This window comes from Microcebus murinus, chromosome 22 (assembly GCF_040939455.1).
Source record: "Microcebus murinus isolate Inina chromosome 22, M.murinus_Inina_mat1.0, whole genome shotgun sequence".
Classification (NCBI taxonomy): Eukaryota; Metazoa; Chordata; class Mammalia; order Primates; family Cheirogaleidae; genus Microcebus; species Microcebus murinus.
This window is the reverse complement of record NC_134125.1, coordinates 22,518,685-22,534,086: the sequence shown is the minus strand read 5'-3', so window position 1 is coordinate 22,534,086 and position 15,402 is coordinate 22,518,685. Positions and strand designations below refer to the sequence as shown.

At 43.9% G+C, this 15,402-nt stretch overlaps 1 protein-coding gene across 1 annotated transcript in view; it reads right to left on the bottom strand.

The window, feature by feature from the left end:
* The window catches only part of SLC5A1 (solute carrier family 5 member 1), a 59,252-nt gene that overhangs the window by 27,423 nt on the left and 16,427 nt on the right, over positions 1–15,402 (bottom strand). Inside the window, exons 3-5 of the mRNA XM_012764027.2 lie at positions 7,404–7,508; positions 6,696–6,755; positions 5,001–5,105 (exon numbers count right to left, since the gene is read on the bottom strand). Of these exons, the coding sequence (XP_012619481.1) occupies positions 5,001–5,105; positions 6,696–6,755; positions 7,404–7,508 (270 nt within the window). The remainder of the gene's footprint in view (positions 1–5,000; positions 5,106–6,695; positions 6,756–7,403; positions 7,509–15,402) is intronic.

Sequence of the window (15,402 nt, the reverse complement as noted above, 5' to 3'; positions counted from 1 at the left end):
GTCCCCAAACCACACAGGTAGGGAGTAGCCTACAGCCATGTACAGTTCAGAAGCAAAATTTAGGAGAAGCTGACTGTTGGGGGGTGTGCCCCATCAGTATCCGAGCTGAAGGAGGCTGTCCCTCGGCTCGCTAGGGGCGCCCAAGTACAAGGAGGTTTAATCAGTAACCTGAAAAATAGGTGGGGTGGCAGGGAAGGCAGGGAGAGAGGTTGGGCACTTAATTTATTTATATGACCATCCCTACACCAGCTCCAAGGGCAAAGAGTGCCCTTTCCATGGCAACCACAGTCAACAGACTTTCACCAGCTTGAACTGTGGACTTGGAAAATGCTTGCCTAGGAGAAGGGGAAGCCCAGTTCCCTTCTCTACATGCACATGAGACAGGTACCACCTGAGGAGCTGAATCAAGGAGTGACTCCCTCCCCAATCTCCCCCTCCTTGCAGGGTGACCTCCCCACCACCCTGCTTGCATTCTTTGCTGTCTTAGTAGACTGCTGCCCTGCCCTCCCTCAGGAAACCAAGGTCTGATTCCTTCAGCCCTCCCAGCATTTCCCAGTCCAGGCTCTGCACACCAGTCTAACAAAATAAGATGGAAAAGCTGAGGCTTTTCATTTGTAACTAAAAATGAACCCTGAAGAGAAGAGGAGAAAGTGAAGGAGGCAGAATTGTGACATTAGTAGAAAAGGCACAAAGGCACCCAGCAAGGGCAGGAGCATACGAATCAGGAATCTGCATAGACAGGAAGCACTGTTGCTCAATGTTAGTCCCAACTCCAAGGCAAAACTCTATCAGTCTTATCAATAATAGCATGCTTTCATTGAGTTCTGTAAAAACTTATGAGCTATACCATTCAATGAGGAAACAAACAATAGTCTCTTCAATAAATGGTGTTGGAAGAACTGGATATCCACATGCAAAAGAATGAAGTTGAACCCCTACCTCACACCATACACAAAAATTAACTCAAAATGGGCCGGGCGCGGTGGCTCACGCCTGTAATCCTAGCTCTCTGGGAGGCCGAGGCGGGCGGATTGCTCGAGGTCAGGAGTTCGAAACCAGCCTGAGCAAGAGTGAGACCCCGTCTCTACTATAAATAGAAAGAAATTAATTGGCCAAATAATATATATAGAAAAAATTAGCCGGGCATGGTGGCGCATGCCTGTAGTCCCAGCCACTTGGGAGGCTGAGGCAGAAGGATCGCTTGAGCCCAGGAGTTTGAGGTTGCTGTGAGCTAGGCTGATGCCATGGCACTCATTCTAGCCTGGGCAACAAAGCGAGACTCTGTCTCAAAAAAAAAAAAAAAAAAAAAAAAAATTAACTCAAAATGGATCAAAGCCCCAAATGTAAGAACTAAAACTACAACACTCTAAAGAGAAAACAGGGGATACATTTTCATAACCTTGGACTTGGCAATGAACTCTTACAAATGATACCAAAACCATGAGCAACAAAAGATAAAATAGATAAATTGAACTTCACCAAGATTTAAAACCTTTACTCATCAAGGGACACTATCAAGAAAATGAAAAGACAGGCTGGGTGTGGTGGCTCATGCCTGTAATCCTAGCACTCTGTGAGGCTGAGGCGGAAGGATCACTTGAGCTCAGGAGTTAGAGACCAGCCTGAGCAAGAGCAAGATCCCATCTCTAAAAATAATAATAATAAATAAGAAAGTGAAAAGACAACCTACAGAATGTAAGAAAATATTTGCAAGACATATCTGATAAGGGTCTAGCATCCAGAATATATAAAGAATTTTTACAACTGAACAACAGAAAGACAAATGACCCAATCAAAAAAAAAAGTTTGTTCATGTGAGCCAGGACAAGAAGGTATTAAGAGGGAAAAAAAAAATTTGTGATAGTTTGAAGACCTATACATATATTAATGTATTTCCTTTCAAGAAAGAACAACCAAATGCAATGTATAAATTTCATTTGGATCCTGATGCAAACAAACTGTAAGAAAACATTTTTGAGATAATCATGAAAATTTGCATATGGACCAGGTATTAAATTACCTAAATTAAGAAATGACCATGAATTTTGTTAGATTTGATAATAGCACAATGGTTGTTTTTTTTTAAGTCAAAGGTGCATTCTGAAGAATTTAAAGTGAAATAATTACACGATATCTGGGATTTGATTTAAAATACTGCTGAGAAAAAGTAGAAGAGGATAGATGAACCAAAAATGGCAAAACGCTGGTAATTGTTAAAGCCAAGTGACCAGGATTAGGTCCATAAGTACTTGTTATACTGTTCTATCTCTGCTTATGTATGTTTGAAATTTTCCATAGTAAAAAACCCTACAAGTGTTATTATATTGTTATTATATTATATTGCTATTGTCTCAGCTTTAAGTAATCAAGAAAATAAAAGCACTAACGACTGCGTTTTCAGCACCCTACCTAGCCTGAGTAGAAGGCTCAATTCAGATCCAACCCAACTCAGATCTCACCCAGGGAAGATCTTTTGTAAGATGCTGAGATTGGTCTAATCTCGTCTTTGGTACTGGATAAGACAGGACAAGAAAAGGGAGGAAAACTGACTATAGCCGATGAGATAACCCTTTTGATAGAACAATGAGCCCATTGTAACTGCTGGCTAAGCGGGAAGGCTGGAGCCACTCCCTCTGAGATCTCAGAAAATGCCACTTCTCTCTCTGCCCTGCCGAAACCCAGAGCTCCTCACAGAGAGTGTTAAGGGCTCTCAATTAGTCATGTTCATCATCAGTATATCTCACATCCCAATAATTCTCTATGTTAATAATAAACCAATTTACTTGATCCTCACCAACACCCAGTGAGCTAGGCAAGGCAGGAATCACGAAGAAACAGCTAAGTTCCAGAAAGTTTATGCCATTTGTCCCAGGTCACCTGCTAATGAGCCGTGGAACAGACCAGGAGCCCAGCTTGCTGTAATTATTCTCCTTGGTGGTTTTCTTATCACAACCCTATTTTCTTCCTCTTATTCCTTATTATTCATGTATTTTTCTCTCTTTTTTTTTTTCTCCACTCTTCGCTGTTGCTTTAACTTTTATTAGACCAACAATCACCTTGTGGACAAAATAAAATGAAAAAATGCCAACCAAAACTCATTAAGCAAACTTTTCTCTTCCCACCATCTTTTGGGCTGTCAGAAGCATATCTCAGAACTTCAGTGGTTTTCTGGGGGGGATGGGGGGGTGCTTTGTTTTGTTTTTACCATCAAGAAGAATTGACTTGAATGCTTTCAAGGAAGAAAAAGCGAAGAAAGAAGAAATGTAAAACCTGTTCCAGGAGGTCAGCCAAGAGCTCTGCCCAGCTTTCAAAGGTACCCCAGTGGCCAGCCAATCCTGGAGAAAACCCTGGGGCCTACAGCTCCAAACTGGCTAAATGGTAAGGGGACAGCCACAGTGGTTGGGCTCAGAGACAGTAAAAACCCCCCAGAGGGTTCGCAAGGAGCCAATTTCAAGCAAATACAGGAGCCTCCTGCATGGAAAAGGATAATGAACTATGAATCAGAGGCCTGGGAAGTACTTTCCGTCTCAGAGTTTTCATTTCTCTGTCCCTAAGACAGAATCTCAGGGGTCCCTTCCAGAGCTGGCACTGACTGCCCATGTTTAAGTGCATCCAAAATGTCACCTGGGGTTAGATTTTGACCCTCACAAGGCACCAAGGCTCCTGGCTGCCTCTAAGGTTGGATTCAGTCCTAGATATGGCTGACTCTCCTTTCTTTATAACTGACAAAAAGTGTATATATTTATCATATATGACATGATATTTTTAACACATTAACTGCCCTATGAGTTGCATTTAATTCACACTAGTTTTGAGCTGTGGCCTCATGAAGTATATGTAATTCACATGTCTCTTCACCTTGGGAGCTGCAAGAACTATTTTTCAAGTTCTGTATAACTCATGCACAGAAAACAATAAAAAAATAACAAATTTTTCATTCAATTAGAAAGGATTGTTTTGTTTTCAAAGTTTTTATTCTATAAAAATATATATATTATATATAGATAATATATATATAAAACACCGTGGCCCCAAGGAAAAATTTTTTTGTAGTGTGGCAGTCAATGTGTTCAATATGTACACGTTGTGGGATGGCTTAATCGAGCTAATTAACACATGCATTAACTCATATACTTATCATTTTGTGATGAAAACACTTAAAATCTTTTTTAGCAATTGCCAAAATATGATTATTGTTATTACTGCATTGTTATTAACATTGTTATCAACTGTAGTCACCATGACACACAATAGATCCTTTGAACTTATTCCTCTTATCTAACTGAAACTTTGTATCCTTCGACCAACGTCTCCCCAACTCCCCACCTGTCCCCAGCCCCCATGACCACCATTCCACTCTCTGCTTCTATGAGTTCAACATTTTTAGATTCCACATACAAATGAGATCATGCAGTATTGGTCTTCCTGTGCCTGGCTTACATCACTTAACCTAATGTTCTCCGGGTTTATCTGTGTTGTCACAAATGACAGAATTTCCTTTTTTTTTTTTAGGTTGAATGGCATCCCATTGTGTCTATATACCACATTTTCTTTATGCATTCATCCATTGATGGACACTTCCATTGAGTCCATGTCTTGGCTATCGTGAATAGTGCTGCAATGAACAGGGGGTTGCTTAGATCTCTTTGACATACCGATTTCCATTCCTTTGGATAATTTCAATTCCTTTGGATATATACCCAGAAGTGGGACTGCTAGATCATATGGAAGCTTCAAACCTAACTCTTTTTAAATCTTCCATTAAGAACTGCTTTCCCTGAATCTTCTTAAACCTGTTTATTTTCAACCTGCACCACCGTGAACAAGGAGTTTCATTAAACTCCATTGGCTCCTTAATGCGTGAAACAGGACTTTACCTCAAAGAGCAGGAAGATTTAAAGGACCAAGTCAAGAGAGCTGCCTCTTGATGACCAGCTGGGGAGTGACAGTGGGCAGCCTCTGACACAGCCGGGGCCCAGCCCCCGGGGCAGCAGACTCACCGAGATCTTGGTAAAAATGTACAGCAGCAGGGACAGAATGGAAAGGTAGACCTGGATCCGCTTGCCTCCAAACCGCTTCCGTAGGTACTGTGGCATCGTCACCACCTGCATGGGATGCGAGGGAGGTCACCGGCCAGCCAGAGTGCTCAGAGAGCCCAGAGCAGGCAGAGCAGTAGGACCCACCCTGGTGTCAGAGCCACAGAAGTGTGGTCAAGGATTCCGAGCCCTCGTTGGCCAAAGAAGTCTGCGAGGTAGGAGAGGGCCCTTGACCTCCAGCCATTTGCTCATTTCCATCCCGAATGCCCCACCACTGTAGGGGTAGTTAGATGTTATCTCAGCACACATAGCGTGCCCAAGAAACACCAGTTGTTGTATGAACACATGACTGGGCATAACTAAGGAGGCAGATCCTTGCCATGGAGGAGGAGGGGATAGATATAGATATAGATATAGATATAGATATAGATATAGATATAAAATCAACCCCCTATCTGTGGGTTTCACATTCACAGATTGAAAATATTTGGAGAAAAAAATTAACAATACCACAATTTTAAAAATACAAATTTAAAAAGAATATAGTACAAAAACTAATTACATAGCAATTGCATAGTATTAGGTATTACAAGTAATCAAGAGATTATTTAAAGTATATGGAAGGATGTGCATAGGTGATATGCAAATACTACAACATTTTATGTAAGGGACTTGAGCATCCTTGGATTTTGGTATCCTTGGGGGATCCTGGGACCAATTTCCATGGATGCTGAGGGATGACTCTCTCTCTATACATATATATATTTCTATACAGAAGACCTACTGCAAACAAGACATCATAACAGTGGCATCTTCCCAGTGCATGCAACAAGTTGGCCAGGATAGATATGGCTTCACCGTGCTTTGCACACGGGCAGTGCCAAGGACTGTGGCTGCAGGCCTGCCTAGCTGCTCTCCCAGTTCCGTTCTGCAAATTCCAACCACACTTTCTATCTTGCTCCCTCAACCCAGAGCCTGTTGTCTCTTGGGACCAGATATGTGTTACCAGCCATCTGTGAGCCTCTAGAAAATGAAGAGTCTGCTCTGTGGGTTTTTTTCCCCCATATTGCTACTAGCTCCTAATGTATGGACTCACATGGAGTGGGTGTCCATTAGATCTCATAGAACAGATGATACTGAAACTGCCCTGTGTACATTTTCAGAGAGGCACAGTCAGGAGACCAAGCATGCATTGAATAGTTGAGTAGTAGCTGTGTGCTTAGCAAATAAGAGCTGCTGATGTGTGTAAATGATGGGAAAATACAGTTCTTCTATTTCTCAAGCTGCTTCCTTTCTAGGGGCAGAGGCTACAGAAAGTTGGTTATACATAAGAGCAAATGCATGGCAGTGCAGCATTAAGTGCACACCCAGGGTGAGGGGACATGATGCTTCAGAGGGGTCTGGACAGAGCAAGGTTGGTTGGGGAACTTCCTAGAGGAAAGAGTCATGAGCCTGGACTGAAGAGATCCATCAGACCCAGGCCCAGTGGATCTGTTTAATGCCCCTGTGTGCAGCCAAGAATTTTATAACCCGGGAGCAAAAGCCAATCCACAGGTTTTCTCTGCCATTTATCCCATAAAGTCTCTTCTGGCCTCCAGGAGGACCAAACTCACAGGTATATTTGCTCTCGGGAAATGCAATAGCAGAGCAGATACTCACCCCGGCTTTAATGTAGATGGGGACAAACAACCAGCCCAGCACAACCACCAAAACCAGGGCCTGAAACCAAAACGAGAGGTGGATTTAAACCAGGAGGAACCTTAACCCATCTCTGCCTACCTCTGAAGGGTCCCTCGGCTGCTGCAGGAAAATCACTCAGCATTTTCTTTCTTTGGCTCTGAGGACACTCGCTAGGGAGCCCTTAGAGACTGGAGCAGCCCTTTGCTGCCCACCCGGCCTGGGGAGGCGGCAGTCGGGCGACGGTGGGAGGGGAGCCCGGGCTGCCCACCAACATCACAGCCTGCGCCCCAGCCAGAACGCCAAGTTCACCCTGGCCTCTTCCCTGGTTTACTAGGAGTAAAATACCATTTGAAGAGCCATAATGATGATGATGATGATAATATAATAATGGAAATCTGGTGGTAATCCTCTAACACGGCTGGAAGGGTGCTGGGGCTTTGGCTCTTTAACATCAAGAGGAAAAAGAAGAAATATTTATTGGTATCCCACCAGCAGTGTTCTCATGCTACTCTGGAGGAAGGGGAGCAGGACTCTTGGGAGCCTGAAGCCACGCCCCTCCTCTATCTGCACCCCGGGAGGCCTGCAAGGTTCCCTAACACCTGGAACTCGCAGAGCACAGACTAGACTGGCTGGGGCTAAGGGTCCTTCCCGCTGCAGGGCACTGTGCGTGGCTCCAGTCTGACTCACGTTCCATTCAAAGCCCCCCATGGCGATGCCTGAAGCTGCTCCGGTCCCGGCCAGCCCGACAAAGTGGCCACTGCCGATGTTACTAGCGAAGAGAGAGGCTCCAATCTGGAAACACAAAGACAAGGTCAGGTGAGGACTCTGTGCTCGAGCAGGACACGCGGGGTGGGCCGCAGAGAGAAGAGGCAGCCGCCAAGACAAGGACAAGAAAGAGCAGGGGGGTGGGCACTCGACTGTGCTGGGGGTCGTGAGCACCACTGGTTCAGAAGCGGACAGTGGACCTGGGAAAACAGTAAAGGTGAAAAGGAGAGGATTGGGGAAGGAGCAGTGGGCTGTACCCCCAAATGGGATAATCTGCGAGTCTTTGGGGAGCCCAGTGCCCAATAGTGAAGAAGACATGGGAGATCCCACAGCCTGTGGGGCCCTGTCCAGAAGTCCACCCTTCTCCCCCCATCCTCCATCTGCAGGCTTAGGGTCCTGCCCAGTACAGGTTCCCAGGAAACACTGACAATGTCCTTGAAAGGAATTATTTAAAAGGAAGACTCTGGGCCTCAGTCACCTTGTCAAATAAGGAGGGTTGTGGGGCCAGTCATTTCCAAGTGATTTCTAGCTGTTAAATTATGTGATTCCATGGATACCCAAGTAGAGATAATACTACTAATAATTCTCTAAATCCATATAGCATTTCTATTTTTCTATTCCACACAGACACATGCACAAAACACGGAATTTTTCAAGGATACTCGTATGTCTAAACATACAGAAGACAGATATACCCATGACTGGAAGACTGGAAGGGGAATGGATCAGAGGGAGAGCATTCCAACAAAGCAAAGACTTCCTGCTCATGCCTGTAATCCTAGCACTCTGGGAGGCCTTGCGGAGGATCGCTTGAGGCAAAGAGTTCAAGACCAGCCTGAGCAAGAGCAAGATCCCATCTCTACAAAAAAATAGAAAAATTAGACAGGAACGGTAGTGCATGGCTGTAGTCCCAGCCACTCAGGAAGCTGAGGCAGGAGGATTGCTTGAGCCCAGGAGTTTGAGGTTACAGTGAGCTACGATGATGCCACTGTACTCCAGCCTGGGTGACAAGAGTGAGACCCCGTCTCAAAAAAAAAACTTCTTGGAGTAGGAAAGGCATGTTGGCTGCATCTAGGTGAACAAGGACAGCAGCTTGGACTCGGTGGTAGCAGTTGAAACAAAGACAAGTGTAGGGATTGGAAGAATGTTTTAGAAACAAAGTTGATGGGTTGGATGTAGCAAATGAAGGACAGGGTAATCAAGGGTAGACTCCTAGATTTAGGACTTGAGTAACTGGGTGGATGCCACTCATTAAGAAGGGGAAGCCAGGGGGAAGCAGGTTGTTTAGAGACATCCACCTCTTTCTGCTGAAAGCTTGGTGAGGTGACAGTCCACTTTTAATCAAAATGTTCCTTCTGCAAGTGACCTACCTGTCCTGAGCCATTATCTTTTCATTTATCACCTCTTGCTTGATCAATTATTAAGCCTAATGCTGTACTGTTAAGGACATAATTACCAGAAATGATTAACTACATTAGCTTAATCATAAATTCAATAAGTCCTCTCAGGTACCCACCCCTCAAAGGGGGCATCGTACCTAAAGCCACCTCGGGCTGTCCTGAGGTTCCGCCCCCTCACCATCTGAGAAGGGGTTAGAATGGGGCCAGGAGAGCTTGGGGTACCACAATGTCCTGGGCTCAGGTTTGGTTCCTCTCTTTCAGGGGTACCACCTGGGCCTCATTCTAGACTCACTCTCTTTACCCCACGACCTCCACTGAATCATTTACCAAAACTCTGACTCTGCCTTCACAGGGTCATGGGCTTCTAGCACTTTCTATATCACCTTTGTGCTGCCTGTCACTATCTCTCAACAGGACTATGCAACAGGCTTCTAGAGGATCTCTGGTCTCTCCCTCCTGTCAGTTATACACACACACACACACACAAACACACACGGTCAATTACCTCCCCAAAGCACAACTCTGATCAAATCATTGCTGAATTCAGAGACCCTCCCAGACACCCTAAAGGCCTGCCAAGCCGTCTCCCTGACAGCTCCAGACTTAAAGACATAGTCATGGGAATCAGCAAGGTTTCAAGGAGAAGTTCCCTCCAGCGCAAAGACAGCATGCGTGAGCTTAAAAACTCAAGTTTGACGAAGGACTTTCTAATCATTTTCCCCCAGTGGAATTGTAGTATGCAAGAAAATAATGCCATATACCTAACTGCAAAAAAGTAAAAACTCAATATAAAAACTCAGTTAATCTAGGAACAAGCAATGTTGGTAACAAAGACTGAGCTTCCTCTGAGCAAATCAAGATTGGTTAATAAGGAACTAGATTTGCCAAGGATGGTCTCTTGATTTGATATAATCAATTTCTTCCCTGATTGTTCCTTTTTTTTTTTTTTTTTTTTTTTTTTTTTTTTTGAGACTGGCCTCACTCTGTCACAACGGCTAGAGGGCAGTGGCATCATCACAGCTCACAGCAACCTCAAACTCCTGGGCTTAAGTAATCCTCCTGCTTCCAAGTAGCTGGGACTACAGGCATGCGCCACCATGCCTAGCTAATTTTTTCTATTTTTTGTACAGATAGGGTCTCACTCTTGCTCAGTCTGGTCTTGAACTCCCAACCTCAAGGTATCCTCCTGCTTCGGCCTCCCAAGAGTTAGGATTACAGGCATGAGCCACTGCACCTGGTCTCTTCCCTTTACATTATCCACCTGCTTTGGAACTAAATCATTTTTACTTAGGAACAAAGGAAATTTTTTTTACTTCCATTATTTGCTGCAACTATCTTATTTTTTACTGGCTATATAACTAAAGTGTAATATTGAGGGCTGAATATGAAATATATAATAAATTAGGGGCAAATCTGACATGATAAACAATAAAGATACTTAAACTGTTACATTAAAAAAAAAGCTCAAGTTCAAATGCTTTCTTGACCTCTTACTATCTGGGTGCTCACAACATCTGTGAGCCTCCACGTCCCCTCATATAGTGTTGCGGAGGAGTCAGATGAGATTACGGATCAGCAAGGAATGACACTCAGTGGACCTTCAATCAATGTCCCTTCCTTCCCATCTCCTGCCAACAGGACAATTACTTAGTCTTCAAAGACAATTCACAAGAGCTACAATGGACACTGTTATAGACTAAACTGCGTTCTCCCCAAAAAATTCATATGTTGTACCCCCAAGACCCCAATGTGACTATATTTGGAGATGGAGCCTTTAGGGACATAACGAGGTTAAATGAGGTCTTAAGGAGGGGGCTCCAATCTGATAGAATGGCTGTCCTTATGAGAAGAGACACCAGAGATCTCTCTGTGTGCCCCAACGCACACAGGGAAGATGCCATACAAGGACACCTAGAGAAGGGAGCTGCCTACAAGCCAGGAAGAGAGGCGTCACCAGACACCAACCCTGACAGCACTTTGATCTTGGACTTCTAACTTCTAGAACAGTGAGAAAGTTAATTTCTGATGTGTAAGACATCCAGTCTGTGGTATCTTATTATTGTGGCTTGAGTAGACTAAGCCGGACACCATCACTTTAACACCTATGGTCCCCTGCCAGTTCTCACGCCGCCCTCCTCTTCCTGGAGCTCATCAACAATGCTTACACAGTCTGAGCAAGAGCAAGACCCCGTCTCTACACAAAAATAGAAAAATTAGCCAGGTGTAGTCCAAACTACTTGGGAGGCTGAGGCAGGAGGATCACTTGAGCCCAGGAGTTTGAGGTTGCTGTGAGCTATGATGATGCCACTGCACTCCAGCCTGGGAGACAGAGTGAGACCCTGTCTTAAAAAAAAAAAAAAAAACTTTCGGCACACTGATTTCCCAAACACTCTCTCTGTCCACTCCTCACCCACGCTCATGCCCATTTGGGAATCATGGCCCATCTCGGGAGTGACCCAGTAACATGAGTCATCATGCCCTTCTCTGTAGTTTCCTCCCACATTCCTTCTGAATTCAGGATTTTAAACTTTATCTAACATTTCTCCAGCGTGGCCTTGCTTTTCACTAACTTCTTTCCAAGCCGTCCTCATGCCATGATGGTGCTCAAAAGTATTGAGATAGTTTTCCCGCCAACGTGCAAGATGAACCAGGTATGACCAAACCCAACAGGTTTGAGAGCATAATGTCACATCACAGAAGACAAACATACTATGTTTTTGACTTTAGGGAATTCATGACCACATTTGACTGCCTAGATTTCCTATCCTAGAAGGTTGGCAAGAGGGGAGACAGAGAAATTAAAGAATCATAGAATCGTCCAGAGCTGGCTGGGTCCATAGATGTGACAGCTTAAGTTCTCTCTGCAATCCCTCCCAAGCAAGAGTCACCTGAATGCAGACCTCTGGTGATAGAGAACTTTTCACCTTACAGGAGAGCTGAAACCATGGTAGAAAACCTCTAATTGCTAAAAAGTCATTTTTTTCCTTGACCTGAAATCTACCCATCAGTCCCACTTCTGCCTGGATACCAAACAAGTCAAAGCTAGCCCTTCCAATATCTGAGGACAAGGGTGGTACCCCCACCCTTAAATATTCTCCAGGCTAAGCCTCCTCTTCTCATGTGTCTGCTCCTCACTCACCCTGGACTTGAATCTCATCATCCTTGTTGCTCTCTGTTGCCCTCAGTCCCATGTCTGTCCCCCAAGCAGGCTCAGGCCTGCAGAGGCTATTCGAGACAGGAGCTGTCCAGAGTGAAGCGGGCTCCCTTCTTGACATCATCTACCCTCGTCCCCTCTTTTAAACCTGACATTCAGCCATGGGTCCTTGGCAGTAGAGAGGATCTAGACCAGTGCTAATTCCCATCACTGTTTGAGAATTTGCTTCTACATAATTGTAACATTTAACAAGAATGGATTTCCTCCCATTGCAATTTAGATTGCTGATAGGACCAATTTGGTTTACTTTCACAAGACAGTGGTTCTACCACTTAAGTTTTCTTTCACTTCAATCCCTCCAGGGTTTGGCAAAAATTTGATGTTTTCCCATGAGTCTTCTCTAAAGAGAAAACTACCTCAACCACAATGGAAAACATCTGGCAAATCATGTCTCCCTGCAAACACTTTTTTTAAGAGATGGGGTCTCTGAATATCTTCCTCCTCCAATCTCTTCCTCCGCGTGCTATCTGTTCCACTCTCCTGGTGCATGCCAGGTCCTGTGTTGGTGGCTGCTTCTGTACAAGTGTGGTGCCCCAAATATCTTCCAGCCTCAAAGAGCATTTCTGCTTCCACTTAGCACAAGACCTTTCTTGTACATGGCAAGGGTTCAGTAGAGGTCTGCTGAGTAAGTGATATCAAACCCTTGAATGCTTCTCTTAGGAAAACCACAGGAGCCATGGTGACCAAATGCCTCAGAGTCTCATTTGATCCTACTAGATGCTTGGAGTGGGGACTTTTCACCGGGACATGCCAAGCACCATCTCCCCGGAGGAAGAGGCAATAAACCTGGCTGCCGGCCCCACACAGGCCCATAAGGACAGCAGGGCCCATAAGGACACCAGGTCACATCTAAGAGAGACACTTCATAGTCTCTAGTGTGCCCAGTGTGCCTAGAGACTATGAAGTGTCTCTCTTAGATGCCGACCTGGCAACCTATAAGCTTTGCGTTCATAAGAACAAGGCCACAAGGAAGATCTGACCTTGTGAGTTAGTCCATCAAATAGACATTACTTTTTTTAATTTTAAATACTTGGTTTGGGCAAGTAAATAGGCTCTCCCATATATTTCTGGTAGAAATGTAAATTGGTACAATCTTTCTGGCAAGCAAGTCTGTCAATATACATCAAAATCATTTAAAAGTTCATCTCCTTCCACTTTATGACTCTATTTGGGGGACTCTGTTTTAAGCAAATTATCAGAGATGCAAACAAAGACTTAGACATAAGAATTTGATCAATATGTTCATTGCCACGTTATTTACAATAAAGTTGGAAACAACCTAAGTGCCCCACAATAGGAAGACAATTGCATAAATTAAGCTTCATCCCTATGATAGAATATTATGCAGCCATTAAAATTATAGCTTTGAAAAACTTGTTATGACGTGAGGAGATGCTCACAATAAAATGTAAAACAACAAGAACCATATAAACCTATATACAAATGATCTCTAAAATGTTTAAATATATGCATAGGTGTGTGTGTGTGTGTGTGTGTGTATGTATTCATAAATAAATCCAAATTTAACAGTGGTTATCTTTGGAAAAGAAAACAATGAGAGTATTTCTTTTTTACTTTTTAAATACTTTTCCAATTTTTTCACAATGAGTTTGTATGATTTTATAATCAGAACACAATCCCTTAAAACTTTTAAGAATAGGCCAGGCGCAGTGGCTCACACCTGTAATCCTAGCACTCTGGGAGGCTAAGGCGGGAGGATTGCTTGAGCTCAGGAGTTCGAGACCAGCCTGAGCAAGAGCGAGACGCCATCTCTGCTACAAATAGAAAGAAATTAGCCAAAGAACTAAAAATAGAAAAAATTAGCCAGGCATGGTGGCACGTACCTATAGTCCCAGGTACCTGGGAGGCTGAGGCAGGAGGATCACTTGAGCCCAGGAGTTTGAGGTTGCTGTGAGCTAGGCTGATGCCATGGCATTCTAGCCCGGGCAACAGAGTGAGACACTGTCTCAAAAAAAAAAAAAAAAAGAATAAAGGACAGCAATTCCAGAGCTGTCTCAGATTCACGGGCAGGGCCTGAGCACTGAGAACAAGGCAGGCAGTACGTTATGTGTTTGTGTGGGGTGATGTAGAAAAAGACATAAAAAATCACTAAATGCTAACTGCAATTATGATTTGTGTGGCAAGAAATACGAAATTGACATCTTAACCCAGTTCATAGGATGTTAAAGCTGGAATTACCTTGGAAATGATTACATTTCCTCGTTATTTTCAAATGAAAACAAAATTATAGCCCAGAGGAAGAAAGTCTACACATTAATTTCATCTTTACTGCCACACCCTAAGGAAAGTAAAATAGCAAGTGCACACTCGGGACCACTAACCCGGGAGTCAAGCATTGCCAGAGGAAATGGACAACGAGCTTCACCATCAGACACAGCCAATGATTTTGGGGAAAAGTACCCTGAATCAATAATCATGTTTGAAAACACAATTAAATGGCATGAGCATCTCCTCCTTCCCCTCCTTCTGAGCACCCTGGGAGCCTCCCAACCTGGCTCTCCTCTTGGCTCTGCCATAACAAACCATGTGATCCTGAGCCGGTCACCTTACTGCGCTGAGCCTCAGTTTCCTCCACAATAAACTGAGGAGAGGAATCCCTTTTAGCCTACCCTACAAAGGCATTCTCAGGCTTAAATGAGGTTACAAATGAGAGAGACATTTAAGAAGGTTTTGCATCCTATTCTGAAGAAATATGGATAACGCTCTTACACAGCCCATGTTTTCACGGAGTGCCCTGAATCTCTTGAAAGGAACAAGAGGGGTGGTTTCTCTTTGAGGGTGCAAGATCGTCATTGCTCAAATGGAAATTGCACTCAGCTAATTTCAGGAAACTTCTCTCTTTGTTAATGAACCATAGACTACCCAGAATGTCCAGAACTCTGGAGATGGCCTCATGCTCCCTGCTCCTGTCATCCTCTTTAAGGGATATAAGCAGATCCCAGGGTCTCTTCTCCATCCATTCTCCAAGCTGTGCTAGGCACGCCTCCATTGGGATATTATTTGACAGTGGTCCTTACTCTTTCACATACATCGGAATATAACATACACAGTTAAATCTGCATTCCAGATAAATAATGAATGCATTTGTTGTGTTAAGTATGTCCCAAATATTGCATGGGACAGACTTTTTTAAAAGCATTTATTGTTTATCTGGAATTCATACTTAACTGGGCATCCTGTATTTTTACTTGTTAAATCTGGTAACCCTAATGAGAATCACCTTGAGAACTTGTTTTTGTTGTTTTTTTTTAAATTACTGGACCCTATCCCCTAAAGTTTCTGATTC